General features: G+C 40.6%; 1 protein-coding gene across 7 annotated transcripts in view; it reads right to left on the reverse strand.

The window, feature by feature from the left end:
* Positions 1–18,112, reverse strand: part of STARD13 (StAR related lipid transfer domain containing 13) — a 553,194-nt gene that overhangs the window by 52,781 nt on the left and 482,301 nt on the right. For all 7 annotated transcript variants that reach the window (XM_021929385.2, XM_021929384.2, XM_021929383.2 and 4 more), the window contains 2 exons: positions 12,667–12,738; positions 10,466–10,547 (listed from right to left, as the gene is read on the reverse strand). In XM_021929385.2, coding sequence (XP_021785077.2) covers positions 10,466–10,547; positions 12,667–12,738 — 154 coding nt within the window. The remainder of the gene's footprint in view (positions 1–10,465; positions 10,548–12,666; positions 12,739–18,112) is intronic.

Genomic DNA, 18,112 nt, shown 5'->3' on the forward strand with positions numbered 1-18,112 from the left:
GTGATACTTCTAATATTCCTGCCAAAGGCTGGAGAGAAATAACAACCAGGGGCATGTTGAGTTCATCTCTTACAGACAATTCTGATTAAAGCCTAGTAGCCTGAACTTCTCACCCAGGCTCCTATGTATGTCCTAGCCCTGCCTGTTGGGGAGTGTTACGGGCGGGGCCCTCCAAGACTTTCAGGAACCTAAGTCACTGAGGATGTGTTCCTAACCCTGGGATCAAAGGCAAGTCAGGGAGCAGCTCCTCCTCCTCGGGCTGTAGCTGCAGGGCATGGGAAAGGTCTCCATGCTGGCGGACTTTTGGAAAACGCAGATTCTGGAGAGCAGAGGTGGATACGCCAATGCCAAAGAGATGATTCTGTATGTAACTCCATGAGGGTAGGGCCGTTCAACAATCACAGGCCATCCACAGGGAGGGTGTCGGGCACAGTGGGGGCAGGGGGCAGGAAAAAGAAAGAGGACAGTCAGAAGTCAGAAGTCAGCAGGTGGTGTCACCGTGCCACCATGCAGCCAGGGAAGGCCACACCTCTGCTCAGCTTTTCCCTGTGATGTTCTGCCGAGTGGTCAGGCTGCAGCAGGAATACTGGCCTCTGTTCCAGCCCATAAACTCCAAAACAGCTGCCCCTGGACATTAGTTGAGGTGCAGGAGAAAAGCAGTTAAACACTGAGGGTTCTAGCTATACAAAGAAAATTAAGTATATGTATGTTGTCCAGCGACACGATATCTGTGTGGAACTGTGTGAATTCCGTTTAGCTTGTGCAAGAAAATAAATGTAAATAGCTATGTGCTTTAATCATCAGGACTTCAAGGAAGAGCATAGGCTCTCTTGGCTATTCAATAAAAAATGATGGCCAAAGTGGCCCAGGGGAAAGAACTTAAAAAAAAAAAAAAAAAAAAGTCCAGGTTTTCTTGGACTTCTTTTGTTTGTGGAATTTCAGACCAATTTCATATTCACATGTGCCTGTACTGGAAAATTGAGCAGGGTGTCCTTAGCTTTTTATTATAACTGTTTATAACAATTGCATCGGATCCAGATAATTTTTCTAGTGAGAACTGGTCCAGGTTCAAGTGAGGGTCATGACTAGAGATTTCTGGAGAGGGTCAAGAACTGAAGGCTGGACAAAGCAGTCTGGCAGGAACTGTGTGCTCAGGAGCCCACCCCTCACTGACCCTGAGGGAGTTTCTTTCCTTCCCCTCCCCCTGCCTGCCCGTAGAGAGGATTCCCCCGGCATCCACTCTTAGTCCTCCCCTGACTGGCCCAGCTGTCCCCAAGTGACCTCATGTACTCTCAGGGCCTCCCTCCTCACACGCTGGTGACTTCACATCTCCATCCCCAGCTCCAGGCCAGGCATCCTACTGCTCACTGGACATTGGCACCTCATCCACCCAACACCTCAGCCCACCCTGTCTTCCCTCCTGACTTGCTCCTTCTTCATGGCTGTTCCCCACCTCAGGGAAGGGCATCTCTACCACCCAACTGCTCAAACCAGGAGGACTCTGCTCATCCTCAATTCTGAACAACACCTGTTATTCATAGGCTGTTATGAAAATTAAGTGAGATCAACATAAAGAGCTTAGCACACAACTTCATGCATAATGAACACTCACTAAATGTTAGCCATTAGCATCTGGCAAGGCAAGGCATTTTTTAAAACATTGCTAATGTTTTTAATAATGCAATACAAACACCTAAAATATATATAGACAAGTGAATAACAAGAATACAAAGTCTCTCTCTTCCCCTCAATCTCCTCCCTGATTTTGTACCTTCTCACACATTCTTCCTAAAAGCTTAGGCATATAAAAGTCATCCTGAGTACCTGGTTGAAAAAGGTCACAAAAGAGGCCATTAAAAAATATATAAAATTATTTTTATACAAAGTAATATATACTAGCAAAATCCCCTATATTTGAACCTATTATGTCTGTTCCTGACTATACCTCAAGTGTGTCCCCAAACTCTATAGACTAGTGAGGCAGGCAGCTAGCCAGGGAACAGATATGATTACTTGCAGGAAGCTAAAAGCAATACAAATAGGGCCAGACAGGTTAGTACAAGAAACCGCTTCCTAGTGGAAAAGAATGGTTACAACAGGCTGTACCAATACAGACAGACAGCAGCCATCCTGCTTTAGGCATAGATAAGAATGTAACAAAGAAGAAACTGGCTACGATGGGTTAAATCCAAGATATACATGCTACAATTAATTAGTATATATTTAAAAACACAAATTATGCAAATGAACGACTGCTAACCCTTGGCTGCATTGCTCCCCCATTACCATAAAATTTCCACGGGGAAGGGCATCCCACTTCTATCACGTACCTAATGCTATGGCGGTTCCAGATTAACCATATTTAGTCAATAAAAGGGTGGCACTCCAATTCCGAAAACTGCCCATCAATTTCCTGGAAAACCCATTCCCTTAGTATAGAATATTCCAGGCCTTCATTAAGCCTATTCATCTAGTACGTCAGCCCTGGCCATGTTGGGCATGGTTCCTTGTTTTCAGCATGTCCCCGTTCCTCCCTTGAGTATGTTCTTGCTTTTGCTCTGCAATAAATCTGCTACATTTTCACTTTGGTCTTGCTTTCAAATTCTTTCGTGTGACAAAGACAAGAGCCTGAAATGGCTCCACTGGCAACACTAGGATTGCCGTGGGGTCCATGGTGTGGGGTGGGGAAGGGGGAAGATGCCTTTTCTGTGCATTAATTTAGTTTTTTTTAAAAAACTAAAAGTTCAAACGAGCCCATCTAAATGTCACGTGTTCTTGTCTGGGTAATTCCTACTACCATTTATTAGCTGTGAGTGAGCACATTATTTTACCCCTCTGTTTCTCAGTTTCCTCCTCTGTAAAGGGGGAGTAATGTTAAGAGCCCATCTTTATAGACAAGAATGCTGAAGAACTTAAAATAAAAAGGAGCCTATCTTACAGTGCTACCATGAGAATTTAATGAGTAAATATTTGTAATATGCTTCAATGCAGTGCCTGGTATGTAATGAGCACTTTGTAAGCTTTTTAAATAAATAAAATAACTATTTATTGGGATCTGTATTTATTTATAGACTTAAGATTTTAAAGGTGGAAGTGACTGTGGTGATCATGTAACCCCCATATCCTTTTCCCAGTGACTTGCCCAAGGGCTCAGTTACTTGTCACTTATTATTTATTATATGATATAATAATTTGAAATGTAATACTGTACATTATCTGTGATAAGGATTCTAAAAGGAAAACTATTTAAAATATATTATCAATATTCATACTTTAATATTATTTATGTTATTTAACATACTCAAATCAAGTATGGGCCTTTGTGTGTATAGATAAATTGTAGATACCATTTTTGTCAACACTACCTTCCAATCCCCACCCCTGTCCCGTGTGAAAATCATTATTCATTATCCTTTTAAATACTAAGGGCAATGATAGGTATACTGTATAATCCTAACCAATTCCTTAGCTCTAGCAAACAAGGTGAATGCCCTTGTTTTGCATGTGCCATAATTAATTAGTATTTATTAAAAAACACAAATTATGCAAATGGATTACTGGCTTAACCTTAAATTAGAAATTCAGAGATGGCCAGGCATGGTGGCTCATGCCTGTAATCCTAACATTTTGTGAGGCTGAGGCGGATGAATCACTTCAGGTCACAAGTTCGAAACCAGCCTGGCCAACATGGTGAAACCCCATCTCTAATAAAAATACAAAAAATTTAGCCGGGCGTGGTGGTGGGTGCCTGTAATCCCAGATAGTTGGGAGGCTGAGGCAGTAGAATTGCTTGTACCTGTGAGGTGGAGGTTGCGGTGAGCTGAGATTGTACCACTGCACTCCAGCCTGGGTGACAGAGTGAGACTCTGTCTAAAAATAAACAAACAAAAAAAAAGAAATTCAGAGATCATCTTGAGCATCAAGGCTGTATGTCAGCTGCCTGAGCAAATACTGCAAACCAAAATGTGAATTTAACATAGTACTTCTCCTTTAAAATAGTTCATTCAGGAGCTTTGGTTTACTGCAATTTGTACTAAAGGTTACAAACTCTGTAAACTATTTTAACACCTTGACTATCCCTACATTCTGATAAAGTTACTGTTTCAATGAGCTCACCTAGGTACTTAGATTTGCAAGTAGCTTCTCATGACTCACAGGAGAAAATGTTTTTCAGTTAAGAATTCAACAAAAAACATCAGAATACAATTACAATTGTGGTTGTCACAATAATAAAAAATGCACTTTCCTGACTTGCAGGGACAAACATTTATGGAGTGTCTACTATGCAGTCTTGCTGGAGCGACAGTGAGACATGGTTGTCATTCTGGAGGTCACACCTTCTGCAAAAGACAGCAAACCTGTCTAATTTCTGGGGCCTAAAATGAGAGCTAGAGAGAAAGAGATAGAGAGAGAGAGCAAGAGAAAGCTACACATTTACATATTCAGAGCCTCAGAGCCAGGCCTTGGTCCTCCCTGCCAGACACATCCTTAGTACAATATATATTTCCAAACCAATCAAAAAAGGTAACACTGTTTAAAAACTCTTCAAGAGCACATTGGGACCTAGGGCATTCACTGTCTACACAGGAGAGATGCTTGCAGAAAACCAAAGGTGAGTGAAATTCTTGTCATGGCTAACACTTGCGGGAGCTCTTTGACTCTCGTCTTCATCTGTCTACCTGGCAGAAGCTGCCTGCCCTCCGGCTGTGGTTCGGTTTATGATCTGCATTAGCTCAGCATTTCAAATACGTACATGAAACGTAGAGCCCAAAAAGCTTTAAAAATAAAACAAGAGACCAGCTCCATCTCTGTGTCTTTGGTGCACAAGGAAGAAAACAAAGAAAATCACAACCCCTTACTGCTGTCTTGGCATCCATCATGACTTACCATGTGAGTGGCTGAGGGTCTAATTAACCACTCATCAATCTCAAAGTTTTAAAAGCGCTGCCATGCCCCTGGGACTGGAGATCTTCCTTCTGCCTGCTTTCTGCTATTTGCAAAGCTGGAAATCTGTGTCTTGGTGGATCTCAAGAGGAAGGGAAAGAAACTCCACACTTGTTTGTAGCCAAGCCACCTCCATCTGTCTACCTCCTCTGCTTCTTCCTTTGATCCACCCCGGGTATGACTACTCCTTTGGCCTCTGTTCTACCCACAGCTCCTACGCCCTGAGAATCTCAGTTCGCACACCTCCAGCCAAATGTTTTTCTTGCTTCATAATATTTTTGGAGACATAGCTGCCATAGGAATTATTCCAGTTATAACAACTTCCTGCCACTCTAACCATTTTTACACAAGCCGGGCCCTTATCAGGAGCGCTGTGGTGTCTAGCATTGCAGCCCTATTCCACGGTGATGTGGTAATGCCTTTGGGGGTATGTAAGTATGAATCCTGCTACGGGCTATATCATGACAGGTCATGTGCTCTACAAGAGAAGACTTCCTGATTTTTCTAGATGACACTAGTATTATTATTCTGAAGTTTATATCTCTAAATGATTTCACATTAACTGTACTTGCTCATCCCTATGATATGTCTGAAAGACATTTTCTGGTGTTAAAGCATAGACTTTGATGAAAAGCCCATAACGTAGTCAAGCATCTCAGATCACATGCAGCAGTGAGTGGATAAGGATCCATCACCCACGTTTGAGATTCAAAGCTTGACCCGCTAAGCCACCTATATCATCCTGTAAATAGAACTGCATAATCAGGGACAATCTTTGTCCTTGCAATCCTGATTTTAAAATATGTAATAGAATTTTCATTCTTGGTTTAAAATGTAACTTTTCATTAACATTTTAGACATAAAATCTTCAGGAAACTACTACAAAGCTACTAGAACTCATGAGTGAGTTTTAGAAAGATTGCAGGATACGAAGACAATATACAAAAAATTGTATACTATCAATGGGCAACGAAGACAAACATTAAAATGCTATCATTTACATTAACACCATGAACATGAAATTCTTAGATACTATCAATGTGAACCACTCATATGCTTGAAACTACAAATCACTCTTGAAAAAATCAAAGGAGACCAAGTAGAGACATATACTGTGTTTATTAACACAAAGACTAAATATTGTTGAAATATCAGTTCTCCACAAACTGATACAGAGATTCCACAAATCCAAATCAAAACCCTTTTAGGATTTTAAAAATAAATATCGATAAACTGTTTGTAAAAATTATATGGAAAGTCAGAGGCACTAGAATAGCCAAAGAAGAAAAAGAAGAACAAAGTTAAAGAACTCAGACTATTGCATTCCAGGACTTAACCTAAGTAATCAAGGCAGTGTCACACTGATGAAAGAACAGACACATAGATAAATGGGGGCAGAATAGAGAGTCTAGAAATAGACTTACACATACATGGTCGAAGGCAATTCAGTAAAGACAGTATAGTTTTTTCAATATTGATCTGAAATGATTGGACATTGATATGCAAAAAGTAAATCTTGACTCGTATCTTGTACTTTCTACAAAAATGAACTAAAAATGGGTCATAGACCTAAATATAAAACACAAACCTATGAAATTTCCAGAAGAAAACATAGGGTAAATAGTTGTGACCTTATGTTAGCTAAAGATTTCTTAGATATGACATTAAAAGCATAAATAAAAATAGGTAAAACTGGATTTCGAAAAATGAAAAACTTTTGTTCTGTGAAAGACACTGTTAAGTGACTGAAAATGCAAGCTACAGCCTGGCAGAAAATATTTACAAAACACCTTTCTGACAAAGGACTCATATCTAGGACATATCCAAGCTCTCAAAACTCAAATAATAAGAAAAACAATACAATTAAAAATGGTCAAAAGAGTTGAATACATATTTTATAAAAGAAGAGGTATGGATGGTAAATAAGCACATGTTCAATGTTGTTAGTCATTAAGAAAGTGCAAAGGAGTTAATACCAGACAGCTATTAAAATGTCTAAAAGCAAAACAAAAACTGACAATACGAAGATGTGGAGCAGTAAGGACTCTCATACACTGTCAGTGGGAGTACAAGATGTATTTCATTTTGGAAAAATTTAGTGGTTCATTAAAAAGTTAAAATAAACTTACCATATAGACCCCATGATCCCATTCCTAGGATTTTACATCAAAGAAATGAAAACTTACATGCTCATACAAAACCCTGAATATGAACATTTAGAGTAGGTTTATAATCACCCAAAGTGGCAACAACCCAAATGTTCCTCAACTGGCAAACGGATAAACAAATGTAGGACATCCATACAATGGAAGACTATTCAGAAATAGAAAGCAATGAACTATTAAAACACATAGCAACATAAATGACTTTTTATTATTTTATAACGAGTGAAAGAAGCCATACTAAAAAGGCTACATGCTGTTTGATTTCATTTGTATGATATTTTGGCAAACTATAGGTACAAAAAACAAATCAGTCGTTGCCAGAATTTGGGAGTAGGAGTAGAAGCTGCTAACAAGAGGGGGGGAATTTTGGGAGTGATGAAAGTGTTTTATATCTTTTTTTTTTCTTTTTTCTTTTTTGAGACAGAGTCCTGCTCTATTACCTAGGCTGGAGTGCAGTGGCACAACCTTGGCTCACTGCAACCTCTGCCTCTTGGGCTCAAGCAATCCTCCCATCCTAGCCTCCCAAGTAGCTGGAACTACAGATGTGTGCCACCATGCCCAGCTAATTTTTGTATTTTTGGTAGGGATCATGTATCACCATGTTGCCCAGGCTTGTCTCAAACTCCTGGGCCCAAGAGATCCATCCAACTCAGCCTCCCACAGTGTTGGGATTACAGGCATGAGCCACAACACCTGGTCTGCTCTGTATCTTGAGTGTGGTGGTGGTTATAACAACTTGGAGGCATTTGTCAAAGCTCAAAGACCGATTCACTGAAAATAGTCAGTTTTACTATATATATATGTATTAGTCCATTTTCACACTGCTGATAAAGGCATACCCGAGACTGGGAAGAAAAAGAGATTTAATTGGACTTACAGTTCCACATGGCTGGGGAGGTCTCAGAATCATGGCGGTAGGCAAAAGGCCCTTCTTACATGGTGGTTACAAGAGAAAATGAGGAAGATGCAAAAGCAGAAAGACCTGATAAAACCATCAGATCTCGTGAGACATATTCACTACCATGAAAACAGGATGGAGGAAACTGCCCCCATGATTCAAAGTATCTCCCACGGGGTCCCTCCCATAACACGTGGGAATTATGGGAATACAATTCAAGATAAGATTTGGGGCCGGGCGCGGTGGCTCAAGCCTGTAATCCCAGCACTTTGGGAGGCCGAGATGGGCGGATCACGAGGTCAGGAGATCGAGACCATCCTGGCTAACACGGTGAAACCCCGTCTCTACTAAGAAATACAAAAAATAGCCGGGCGAGGTGGCAGCGCCTGTAGTCCCAGCTACTCGGGAGGCTGAGGCCGGAGAATGGCGTGAACCTGGGAGGCGGAGCTTGCAGTGAGCTGAGATCCGGCCACTGCACTCCAGCCTGGGCGACAGCGCGAGACTCCGTCTCAAAAAAAAAAAAAAAAAAAAAAAAAGATTTGGGTGGGGACACAGAGACAAACCATATCAATATGTTATACCTCAGCTGGTCTCTGTGGCTCACACCTGTAATCTCAGCACTTTGGGAGGCTGAGGTGAGTGGATCACTTGAGGCCAGGAGGAGTTTGAGACCAGCCTGGCCAACGTGGTGACACCACGTCTCTACTAAAAATACAAAAATTAGCCAGGTGTGGTGGCATGTGCCTGTAGTCCCAGCTACTCCACAGGCTGTGGCAGGAACCATTTGAACCCAGGAGACCAAGTTTGCAGTGAACTGAGATTGCACTACTGCACTGCAGCCTGGGCGACACAGTAAGACTCTGTCTCAAAAAAAAAAAAAAAAAAAAGTTATACCTCAACTTAATGAAAATATAAATTTCAAAAATTCAATAGGAAAAAGATAAGTAATATATAATTTTTCAAATATTAAAAGAAGCTAACTAGCAAAAAAATACACGGTTAAAACTGAGAGGGAAAACTCAGGATGAAGTGCTGGCTGCAAGGCTGAGTAGAGTGAATGCTTATGAGGAGGAATCTGCTCTTGCTCAGTGTGTACCTTAGACATGCAGAAGATGAAACACTGCTTTTCCAATTCATTACCTTTACAGAATCACAACCAGATCATCCATTCACTTTGTAAGCTCCCATAAATGGCATATTGAGTTTGTTTGTTTTCTCATCTAAATAGCTTGGTCCTGTCATTTATGATTTGAAGAGTTCTTTGCTCTTCCACCCCCGTAAGCAAACCCATAGTATTATTTTCTTGAACATTTAGAGATCATTTCTTAACACAAATCTATTTTCTCTTCATATAGAAAACAAAGAGTGACTGGTTTGTGACACAAAAATATATATGTATATATATGTCTGAAGATTCAGCAAGCCTAGGATTAGGTAATTTACACACTATTTAATGTGCGCTGATCTCTCCTGTCTTCATAAGTTTTGCTAACCATTACTTTCCCTTCAAACTACTACCTTATCTATGTCAAACGCAGAATATACCAGAAAGAGCACTAGATTTAGCATTAGGAGTACTGTTTTAAGGTCATTTTGGCCCTAAACTAGCTGTATGGCCTTGGTAAAATGACTCATCTCCCATAACTAATCCTTATCTTCAGCTCTGACCTCTCTTCAGGGCTTTAGTTATGAAACTTCAAATTCCTACAGACACATACCACCTCTCAGGCAGCATTTAATTCTTCAGGAATATAGATAGCTTCTCCTGGATCTTTTATTATTACCCAAATTATAATTGTTATTTGTTCAGGTACTCATACCTCATTTCTTCAACTGAGTGTCTTCAACAAGATTATACATTGTTTTAAGGGGAAGAAATTATCCATATATACATCTTTGTCTCCTTACACTATCTATCGTAAAATAGTAGCTTAAATAGGCCAGTTTGTTGCTACAATTACTTGAGTTTACACATACCAGTTTGAGGAGATAATCACTTGACTTAGCAAAAAATACAGCCAAGTGTGACATATTCACAGTTTTTCAGTCTTCCCTGACCACACATGATGAGGCTGCTCATGCTGCTTCCCTCCACTGACCCATCCACGCCCCCCAATCATCGTCTACATCCCCATGTTGTTTTAGCTTATCCACGGCATTTACACTCTCTGAAATAACATTTCCCCCTCCTTCTTTCTTTCTTTCTCACTCTCTCTCTCTCCTTTCTCTGTCTTTTTCCTAATCTATTGTCCAAAGGCCGCTACTAGGATTTAAGCTCCATGAAAACACAAACTGATCATGCTCATTAAAAGTGGTACATTTAGAACCTGCACCCGGGTCAGGCACACGGTAGGCACTCAATGAATACCTGCCGAATAGCTGAACTCGTCCTTTAGTATAGTGATGCCTGTTGTAGACTGAAGAGTGGAAAGAAACAAAAATACTTCACATGGTTTACCTGCAAAGAGGTTCTACAAGGTCCTTTTCAAGAAAATCATGATCATTCTTGACAGCCACAATGTTGATGGGAAATTGTGAATCTGTGAGAGAGAAAGAGAGGCAAAGAAGTTGATGTACTTTGTTTTATCCGAATGAGCACCAACATATTCAGACCTTCAAGGTCTGTAAAAGCCACTGATTTTAATAGCAGTGACTGCCCATCGTCATTGTTGGGAATGTTTAAGAGAGCAAACAATTGCTATCACTGTAAATGCTTTTAGGAGTACAATATAAGTGCAAAATATGAGGACAGTCAAGTGCTTGACCTTGGATGGGATTGAACACTAAGTGCCTGCATTTTTCTAGCTCATCCTTATCACAGTCATAGGCGGACGTGGCCTCAGAGAAGAGCTTTTGCACTTTCACCATCCACCTAACATGTAGGTTACTCGCATCTGTCTTGATGGTTTCATGAAATACTTAATTTGGCAGATTGTTTTTCCTTCAAAAAGGAAATTTCCAAAAATACCCAAAGTTCTATCATCTGAAATTTTTTTTTAGTAGCAAAATCTTTATCACTCTGGAGTATCAGCAAAATACTCAACTTGATTCTATCCAAAAAGAATAATTCGAACACTACTTCTCTCCAATAGACAATTCATGCCAGCTTTGAAGGTCACAGGCAATATTTAGAACATAGTGTTGATTCTGGGTACCTCGTTCATGGAGGTAGCAATCTGCAGCTCATTGGAATAGAGGGCATAGCCAAGTCTAACAATGCTGGGTCACTATCATTGTCTTGCCACTTTTTCCTTTATCTCATCTTATATTTTGCGCTGTCTACACCTTGCCAATCATGATAAATCTAAGGGTATCTAAATCTTAGCGTGAGTTGGAAACAGAAATAATTCCCCGTCTGGTGAAAAAAGTCATGTGAGTGACTTGCAGATGGTTCCAGAATGAAGCTGTCTTGCTTGGCTAGTGAGGGAGGGAGGGAGACACTTGTGATTTTTTTCACGGAAGGCTGCCTCTTGCCAGCTGTGCTCCTTCCTGGGGTCTGGTTTGAGGCTCCTCTCTCCTCCTGGGCTCTGGCACCCTCTTCCGTGGCCTGTCCCTTTGGGATCACGGTAGTGACAGCTGTGCCACTACAAGCCCTGGGCTCTTGCACTGTGCACTGTTCCTCACGGCCATCCCCTGTCCTGCCTGCACCTTTGTAATGAGCACTGTTAGAAATAAATCCTCTGCCAATGACCTTGAGCCTGCCATCTGCTCACTGTTGGGGTCCCGACTAGTTCACTACTAGATAAGGACAATCCGAGAAGTAGTTAAAGTCTTGGTTATAATTTTAGATATAAGGAACATGAGTATGTCTGTTAACTCAATTAAAGAATCAATGAAAAGGCTGGGCGGTGGCTCATGCCTGTAATCTCAGCACTTTGGGAGGCCAAGGTGGGCAAATCACTTGAGGTCAGCAGTTCGAGACCAGCCTGACCAACATGGTGAAACCCCATCTCTACTAAAAATACAAAAATTAGCCAGGTGTGGTGGTGCGTGCCTGTAATCTCAACTACTTGGGAGGGTGAAGCAGGAAATTGCAGGAGGCAGAGGTTGCAGCAACTGGAGATTGCACCACTGCACTCTAGCCTGGGTGGCAGAGGCAGATTCTATCTCCAAAAAAAAAAAAAAAAAAAAAGAATCAATGAAAGGAAGTATAATGCTGGCAATAAAACACCTTACCTAAAACTCAGAAGAATAACATCTGATTCATGTTATAGCTTCACATTTTTCATACAAAGTAAACAGAATTAAAGAGAAATCTCAGGACAGTTAATTTTGTGACTTCTAGGAAGTTTATTATCAGTGAATTCACTGTGATTTCAAGAAAAGTGAGAGTAGTAAAGGAAAAACAAGGAGAAAAAGAAGAAAGTGCAGAAAAGCTGCTGAAGGCAGAATGCTGGAAAGAAAACACTGAGTTGGGGTTTGTGGTAAAGAGATGGGAATTAGTAGTGGGAAGCAGAAAGTAAAGTGGGCCTGGGAAGTGATACTCATTTCTAAATCGGTATCAGGATAACCCCTGGGCATAGCAAAAAGGCTGAGGGAAAAATAAAGCGAAACAAAATGGGCAAGAAAAAAATCTGGAAGTCAAAACACACCACAGGATACGTGTGGTTCATTTCAGATTTATTCTCTGTAGAAGAGCGAAGGGAAGGGCTGACGTACCCTCATATAACTGCGCGTATTGCGGGAACCCGGCAGCACGGAGCCAGTCACAGGCTTCTTTCGCCTCAATTTCTGAAAAACACAAGAGAGAGAAAATTGAGTCCCACAGCCGCACCCTAGTACTCTGTCTTCTTAATCATGGATACACTGGTGAGCTTTGTGCAAGTTATTACAAAGCAAAATTATTCCAGGTAAGTCTGCATAAGTAGGCTTACCCAGGAGTGGGTGGAAAATGAGCGAGTAATACAGAGGTCCTTGTTATGTGTCTACTAAGATAATCTTCCATGTAGATCCATAAGTACGTGGATAATGACAAAACCACAGATAACAGAACACAACAGTCTCAGGCAGGGAAAAATGTCTTATTTATACACCAGGGAACCAGGGCACTAGGGGAAAAGAGGACATTCTTCTTTACAATTCTTTTTTTTTTTTTTTAATGGATTTTTTTTTTTTTTTTTTAGTTCCAAAGATTAGGCTAAAAATGTTTATTCAATATTCCTTTATTCTTTCACTCTTGGGATAATTTTAAGAAAGACTACAACTGGATTGCCTATGAAAATGTATTTTCTCATGAAAAAAGGTATTACAAAAATCCAATGTATTATTGTTTTAAAAATTTCACTAATAGCCTTAATTCCCCATGCATTATAACAAGATGTTCATTAATCAAGCACATTGGAATGATTTCAAGCTGCAGAGTGCAACACAGAAGAGGAAAGTTGATTATTTGGAATTGAGACTTCAGTTTGATGAGCCTTCCAGAACCACTGAGGGCCAAGCCCGAGAGGTTGATATGTCCCTTGGGTGACCATTTTTGGTGTGGATGCACCAACAGCCCACCAGACCACCTGCCTGGGGAAGCTGTGGAGTGAGATGGGAGGAGTCTACAGTATGTGAACCAGGTCACTTTTTGACCTTGTGAATCCTGGATCATTTCCCAACCACAACTCTCTTAGACAAACATGAATCCAAGGGGAAAGAAGTTCATCTGTTGAAAGTCCAGTTTCTCCAAACAAAATTAAACAGCCTATTATCACAAGTCTTTACCAAGGCCCTTTCCTCCGCTGTTAGGATGGGTCCGTGTCAGGTCATTGTATTTCCATTTACCATGATGTTAATTTTTCCCCGTAGCCAAAGCTGGAGTCTACAGGCTGTTCTTGGGATCGCTGCACAGAAATGATCTACACTAACATCACCCTGGGCCTGCGATTGTACCTCAACATTGAAAGCTTGGTGTCTGTGCAGTAAGATGTTTGATGTGCCAGAGCTATTTGGTATATGTTAGGAAAATAGACCAAAGGCCAGATCTTAGTCAGGCATCACCAGGAAGAGCAAAACCCTACCGCCTAGTCCCACAGATCTGCTTAAATCTAGATTGAACTTTGTCATTAAATCCAGGGAAACAGAGCCTGTGGCGGCTCCTACCCTGGAATGCCTGCCTCTTTTGACATCTTCTAATCTACTGTTACTCCAGGGACTGACGATTTTAAAAGCCTGAGATTTGTCTCTGGTGTGAGGATTTTCCACTTAAGTGTGACCAGCATGTTCCTACCGTGTACCCATTCCTGCCATGGACACATGGTTCAGAAGCATCCAGGGAACCAAGCTGGAAAGAAAAGCTATTGAAAGCATTTCTATCAGAAAGGGAGTCTCTGAGATCCACAACTGCTGTTCAAAACAGAGCTCCACTGAATTGTGCTGCATGGGCTAACGTGGGCTTTCCTCTGGGAAGGTACAAAAGGCAATTATTGCGTTGCTCAAAAGTTCTATTTAGTACCCAACTGAGAGTCTGTATGTGAAGGTTTCTACTTTGATAACCACACAAATATTTCAGAGGAAATAGGAAAACACACTTTCTATCTATAACGTGTGGAAAATGTGGTGAGTTGCTACTGAGTCATGGATAAAGTGCTGCCTAATAGATTTTCAAGCTTCAGATTTGCTTCCCGCTTCCATATAATACAGTGGGTAGTAACGAGAAAACACCTAATTTCTAGACATGCTCTAAACCTAATTATGAGTCAGCAAGTCTTGGAGAGAAGCACAGAATACTGTATTTTCTCTTGGCACTACATGAATCTTATGTCTTTTTATGTTTCATTATTATCTTTACTACAATCAAAATGTAGTGTTCATCAAGAGAGTCCCAGAGAGCCAGGCCATGAAGAACAAATGCGGAAGACCCACAAGACAGGGGCTCTGCAGCCTAGAAAGCTCAAAGACAGACAGTGGGAAGTGATCTATGAAAGAGTTTGCACCACTCCAGTCCAGGGAATGTGGTGAGCTCAGACCCTGAAGATGAAAAGGATAACTTGGTGGAGAAGAAGTGGGCAGCCAGAAATCCTTCTAGAAAACCTCATGTGTTTTCACTAATTTGTGGGATCTAAAAATCAAAATAATTGAACCCATGGACATAGAGAGTAGAAGAATGGTTACCAGAGGCTGGGAAGGATAGTGGGGGCTGGGGGGAGGTGGGGATGGTTAATGGGTACAAAAAAAATTAGAAAGAATGAGTAAGACCTACTATATGATAGCATAACAGGGTGACTACAGTCAATAATAACTTATTTGTACATTTTTAAATAACTAAAAGAGTATAATTGGATTGTTTATAACAAAAAAAAACAAATGCCCAAGGGGATGAATACCCCATTCTCCATGACGTAATAAGTTCACATTGCATGCCAGTATCAAAATATCTCATGTACCCCATAAATATATACATACACCTACTATGTCCCCACAAAAATTAAAAATTTTTAAATTTTAAAAACAACACTCCTTTTGGAACTTAAAATTCTGGTTGGACAGTGGGATGGGGCTGAAGCTAGCCAGGGAAATTTTATTTAAAAGGCTCCTCAGATAATAACTGCATTTGGTTTTTTATAACAGCAACATGGATAAGGAACTGAAATCCTATCCAGATACAAACATGAATAACCAAATTTTAACCAGAACCCAGATAAATCAATCATTCAAATAAGCTGATTTTTGTTTGTTTGTTTGTTTACTGGGCCGGCACTTAAGCTTTTAGGCCTCGGGGTCAAATGACAACAAAACTGCAGTGAGTAAATATCATGAATTAGAAGCAGCCCCGTGCCAGCCATGGTGGGTGGCTCCTCCTGTAGCATCACTTCCTATACCCAACTTCCCATTCTATTTGCCCAAATGTCTCAAACGCATACCCTCATTTCATATTCCCCCACCCTAGGTGCAGTCCCAACATCTTGAGACCTCAATTTAATAACAAAGCCAACTCTCATTTACCAGCTAGTAACAAAACAAACAAAATAATCTGGCATAATTCACCGCTATCAAATCTGAGTTTGCCCATCCAATTGAGGTGGGGGGGATAAAAAAAGTCTTACAATTTTTATTAATTCTCCATGGTCCCTACTAATACCAATCAGCCAAATACTAATGCTTTTTCCCCAGGCCCTTCCAGTGGCCGAATGACTGTGAGAATTAAAAAGGAATCATTATTGCCAGTGCCATCATTTTAAAGATCTACCTAATGAGATTTCAATGACATTTGAGGAGAAAAGTGTGAAAATCTCTTTTTTTATGGTGCTCGTGCTAGCCAGCATAATATTATGTAAAAGCATGAAGGGCTATTAAAATCACATTTTGACAGTTTTATTTGTTAACAATTTGCTACCCTTACCTGCCCCTGTAGCAGCTCCAGGGCTGCAAGGCAAAGCATCAGCTCACTGCAACTCTCTCATGGAAAACCTGAGTGTGGAGTGAAACCAGAGAGTGGCCCTGGACACAAGGGCCCACCGATCTCTATGGAGGTTACTGTGCTACTTTGCTGGTGAAAATCCAATCCATTCAACTTGGTATTATGAAAGGATTTCAATGGAATTTTTCTAACAATTCTATGTAATAATTATTTCATTTTATTCTCTAGCAGGTATCTATTTCTGCCTGTCCAGCATCCTTCTCTACATCTTCTGATAATGGAACCTCTTTCTGCAAGGAACCTCTACTATATGGTTTATGCAGGGCTGATGCCTCTTGCCTCCAATTACACACCCTAGTCCTGTCACCACCACCCACATAAGGTGACCTGATTCTTAAGAGCAACCCATCCCTGTCAGTCTAAGGACACTGAGGAGCTTTGGTACCTTAAACCAATAGTCATTTGGGCGGGGGGTGCTGAAATCAACTGGTTGAAAAGGGAGATATCCAGTGTTTCCACTGGTAGCCTGGTCTAGCAAACCTTTTCACTGGTTTACTCAGTAAGTTCAGTGGATGGTGTGGTGCTATGCGTGCTCTTCAGTCATATATCTTCAATTCCACTTAAGGCAAAGCCACTGGCTTTGCTTCAGTTGCCTTATACATGCTTAGAGCATGATGTGACCACTATCCTCAGACAGACCCAGCAGAGGGAAGCTCTCGCCAGCACCTGGGGGACACCCACTGCCATGGGTATGAGAACAAAGGCACTGTGAAAACAAACCATGGCTGACGTGGGTTTTCACAACATATTATTATGCTTCTTAATTATACATGCTCAATGTTGAAAACGTACTAATAGAGAAAGTCACAATGAATGAAAAAAGTCAACTCTTGCTCCATTATGAACACCTAATTTTATATGTTATCTGTCAAAACAGTACTATGGTAATATCTTTGGTTGACTGCTTTTTTCACATAAGAATACACTGCGAATATTTTCTCATATAATGATATTATTTGTAAAAAATGGGAAATTTACTTTGTTTCGAGAATGATGCTTATTTTGTAAAGATTTGATTTTTGAATACTGCCAATTGCATTTCCCTGTAGGGAGATTATAACATCAAGGTAGTCAAGAGAAAATAGTTCAATAGGACCTCACCAATGTAGACGGATGGTGGAGAAGGCTGGAAGTCTATGGGAGTTAAAAGAGATTTACAAGCTGTTTATTTAACGTAGTCTCGTAGTCTCCTAGCTACAGACAGTCTATGGACAAGGCTCTGTAGGACTTCAGTCAAGTCAGGAAACATAGTGAGCACAGCAAATTTGCTGTCCAGGTTTGCAGGCCTCATCTCACGTTACAACCTCATTGTATTTTTAAGCTGGTGTGTCTAGCGTGCTTCTAGGGTGCTTGGGAACAGTGTGTTCTCTTAGCTAAGCATTTTAAGAACGTACACTTTGTTTTACATTTTTCTCAGTATAGCAAATACTTTTTCCATAGCTCACTGACAGGTATTTGGTATCCTTTCTAAATGACCAAAAATTCAAATTAGGGCCAAATTAAAATTTATTATAATCAGAAAGGTAGCTGGCTAGAAAGAATCTATTTGGAAAGTTTATTTCTATTGTGGAAAGTTTATGAAATCATTACATATGAGCACATGTATTTATGCTGTTCTTACAAATCTCCTTGAATTTCTATGGACAAACTGGCTCCAATTTAAGTAGGTGTTCTTTTTCAGATGCTCATTCAAAGTACTTA

Source organism: Papio anubis, chromosome 15, assembly GCF_008728515.1.
Source record: "Papio anubis isolate 15944 chromosome 15, Panubis1.0, whole genome shotgun sequence".
Taxonomy (NCBI): Eukaryota; Metazoa; Chordata; class Mammalia; order Primates; family Cercopithecidae; genus Papio; species Papio anubis.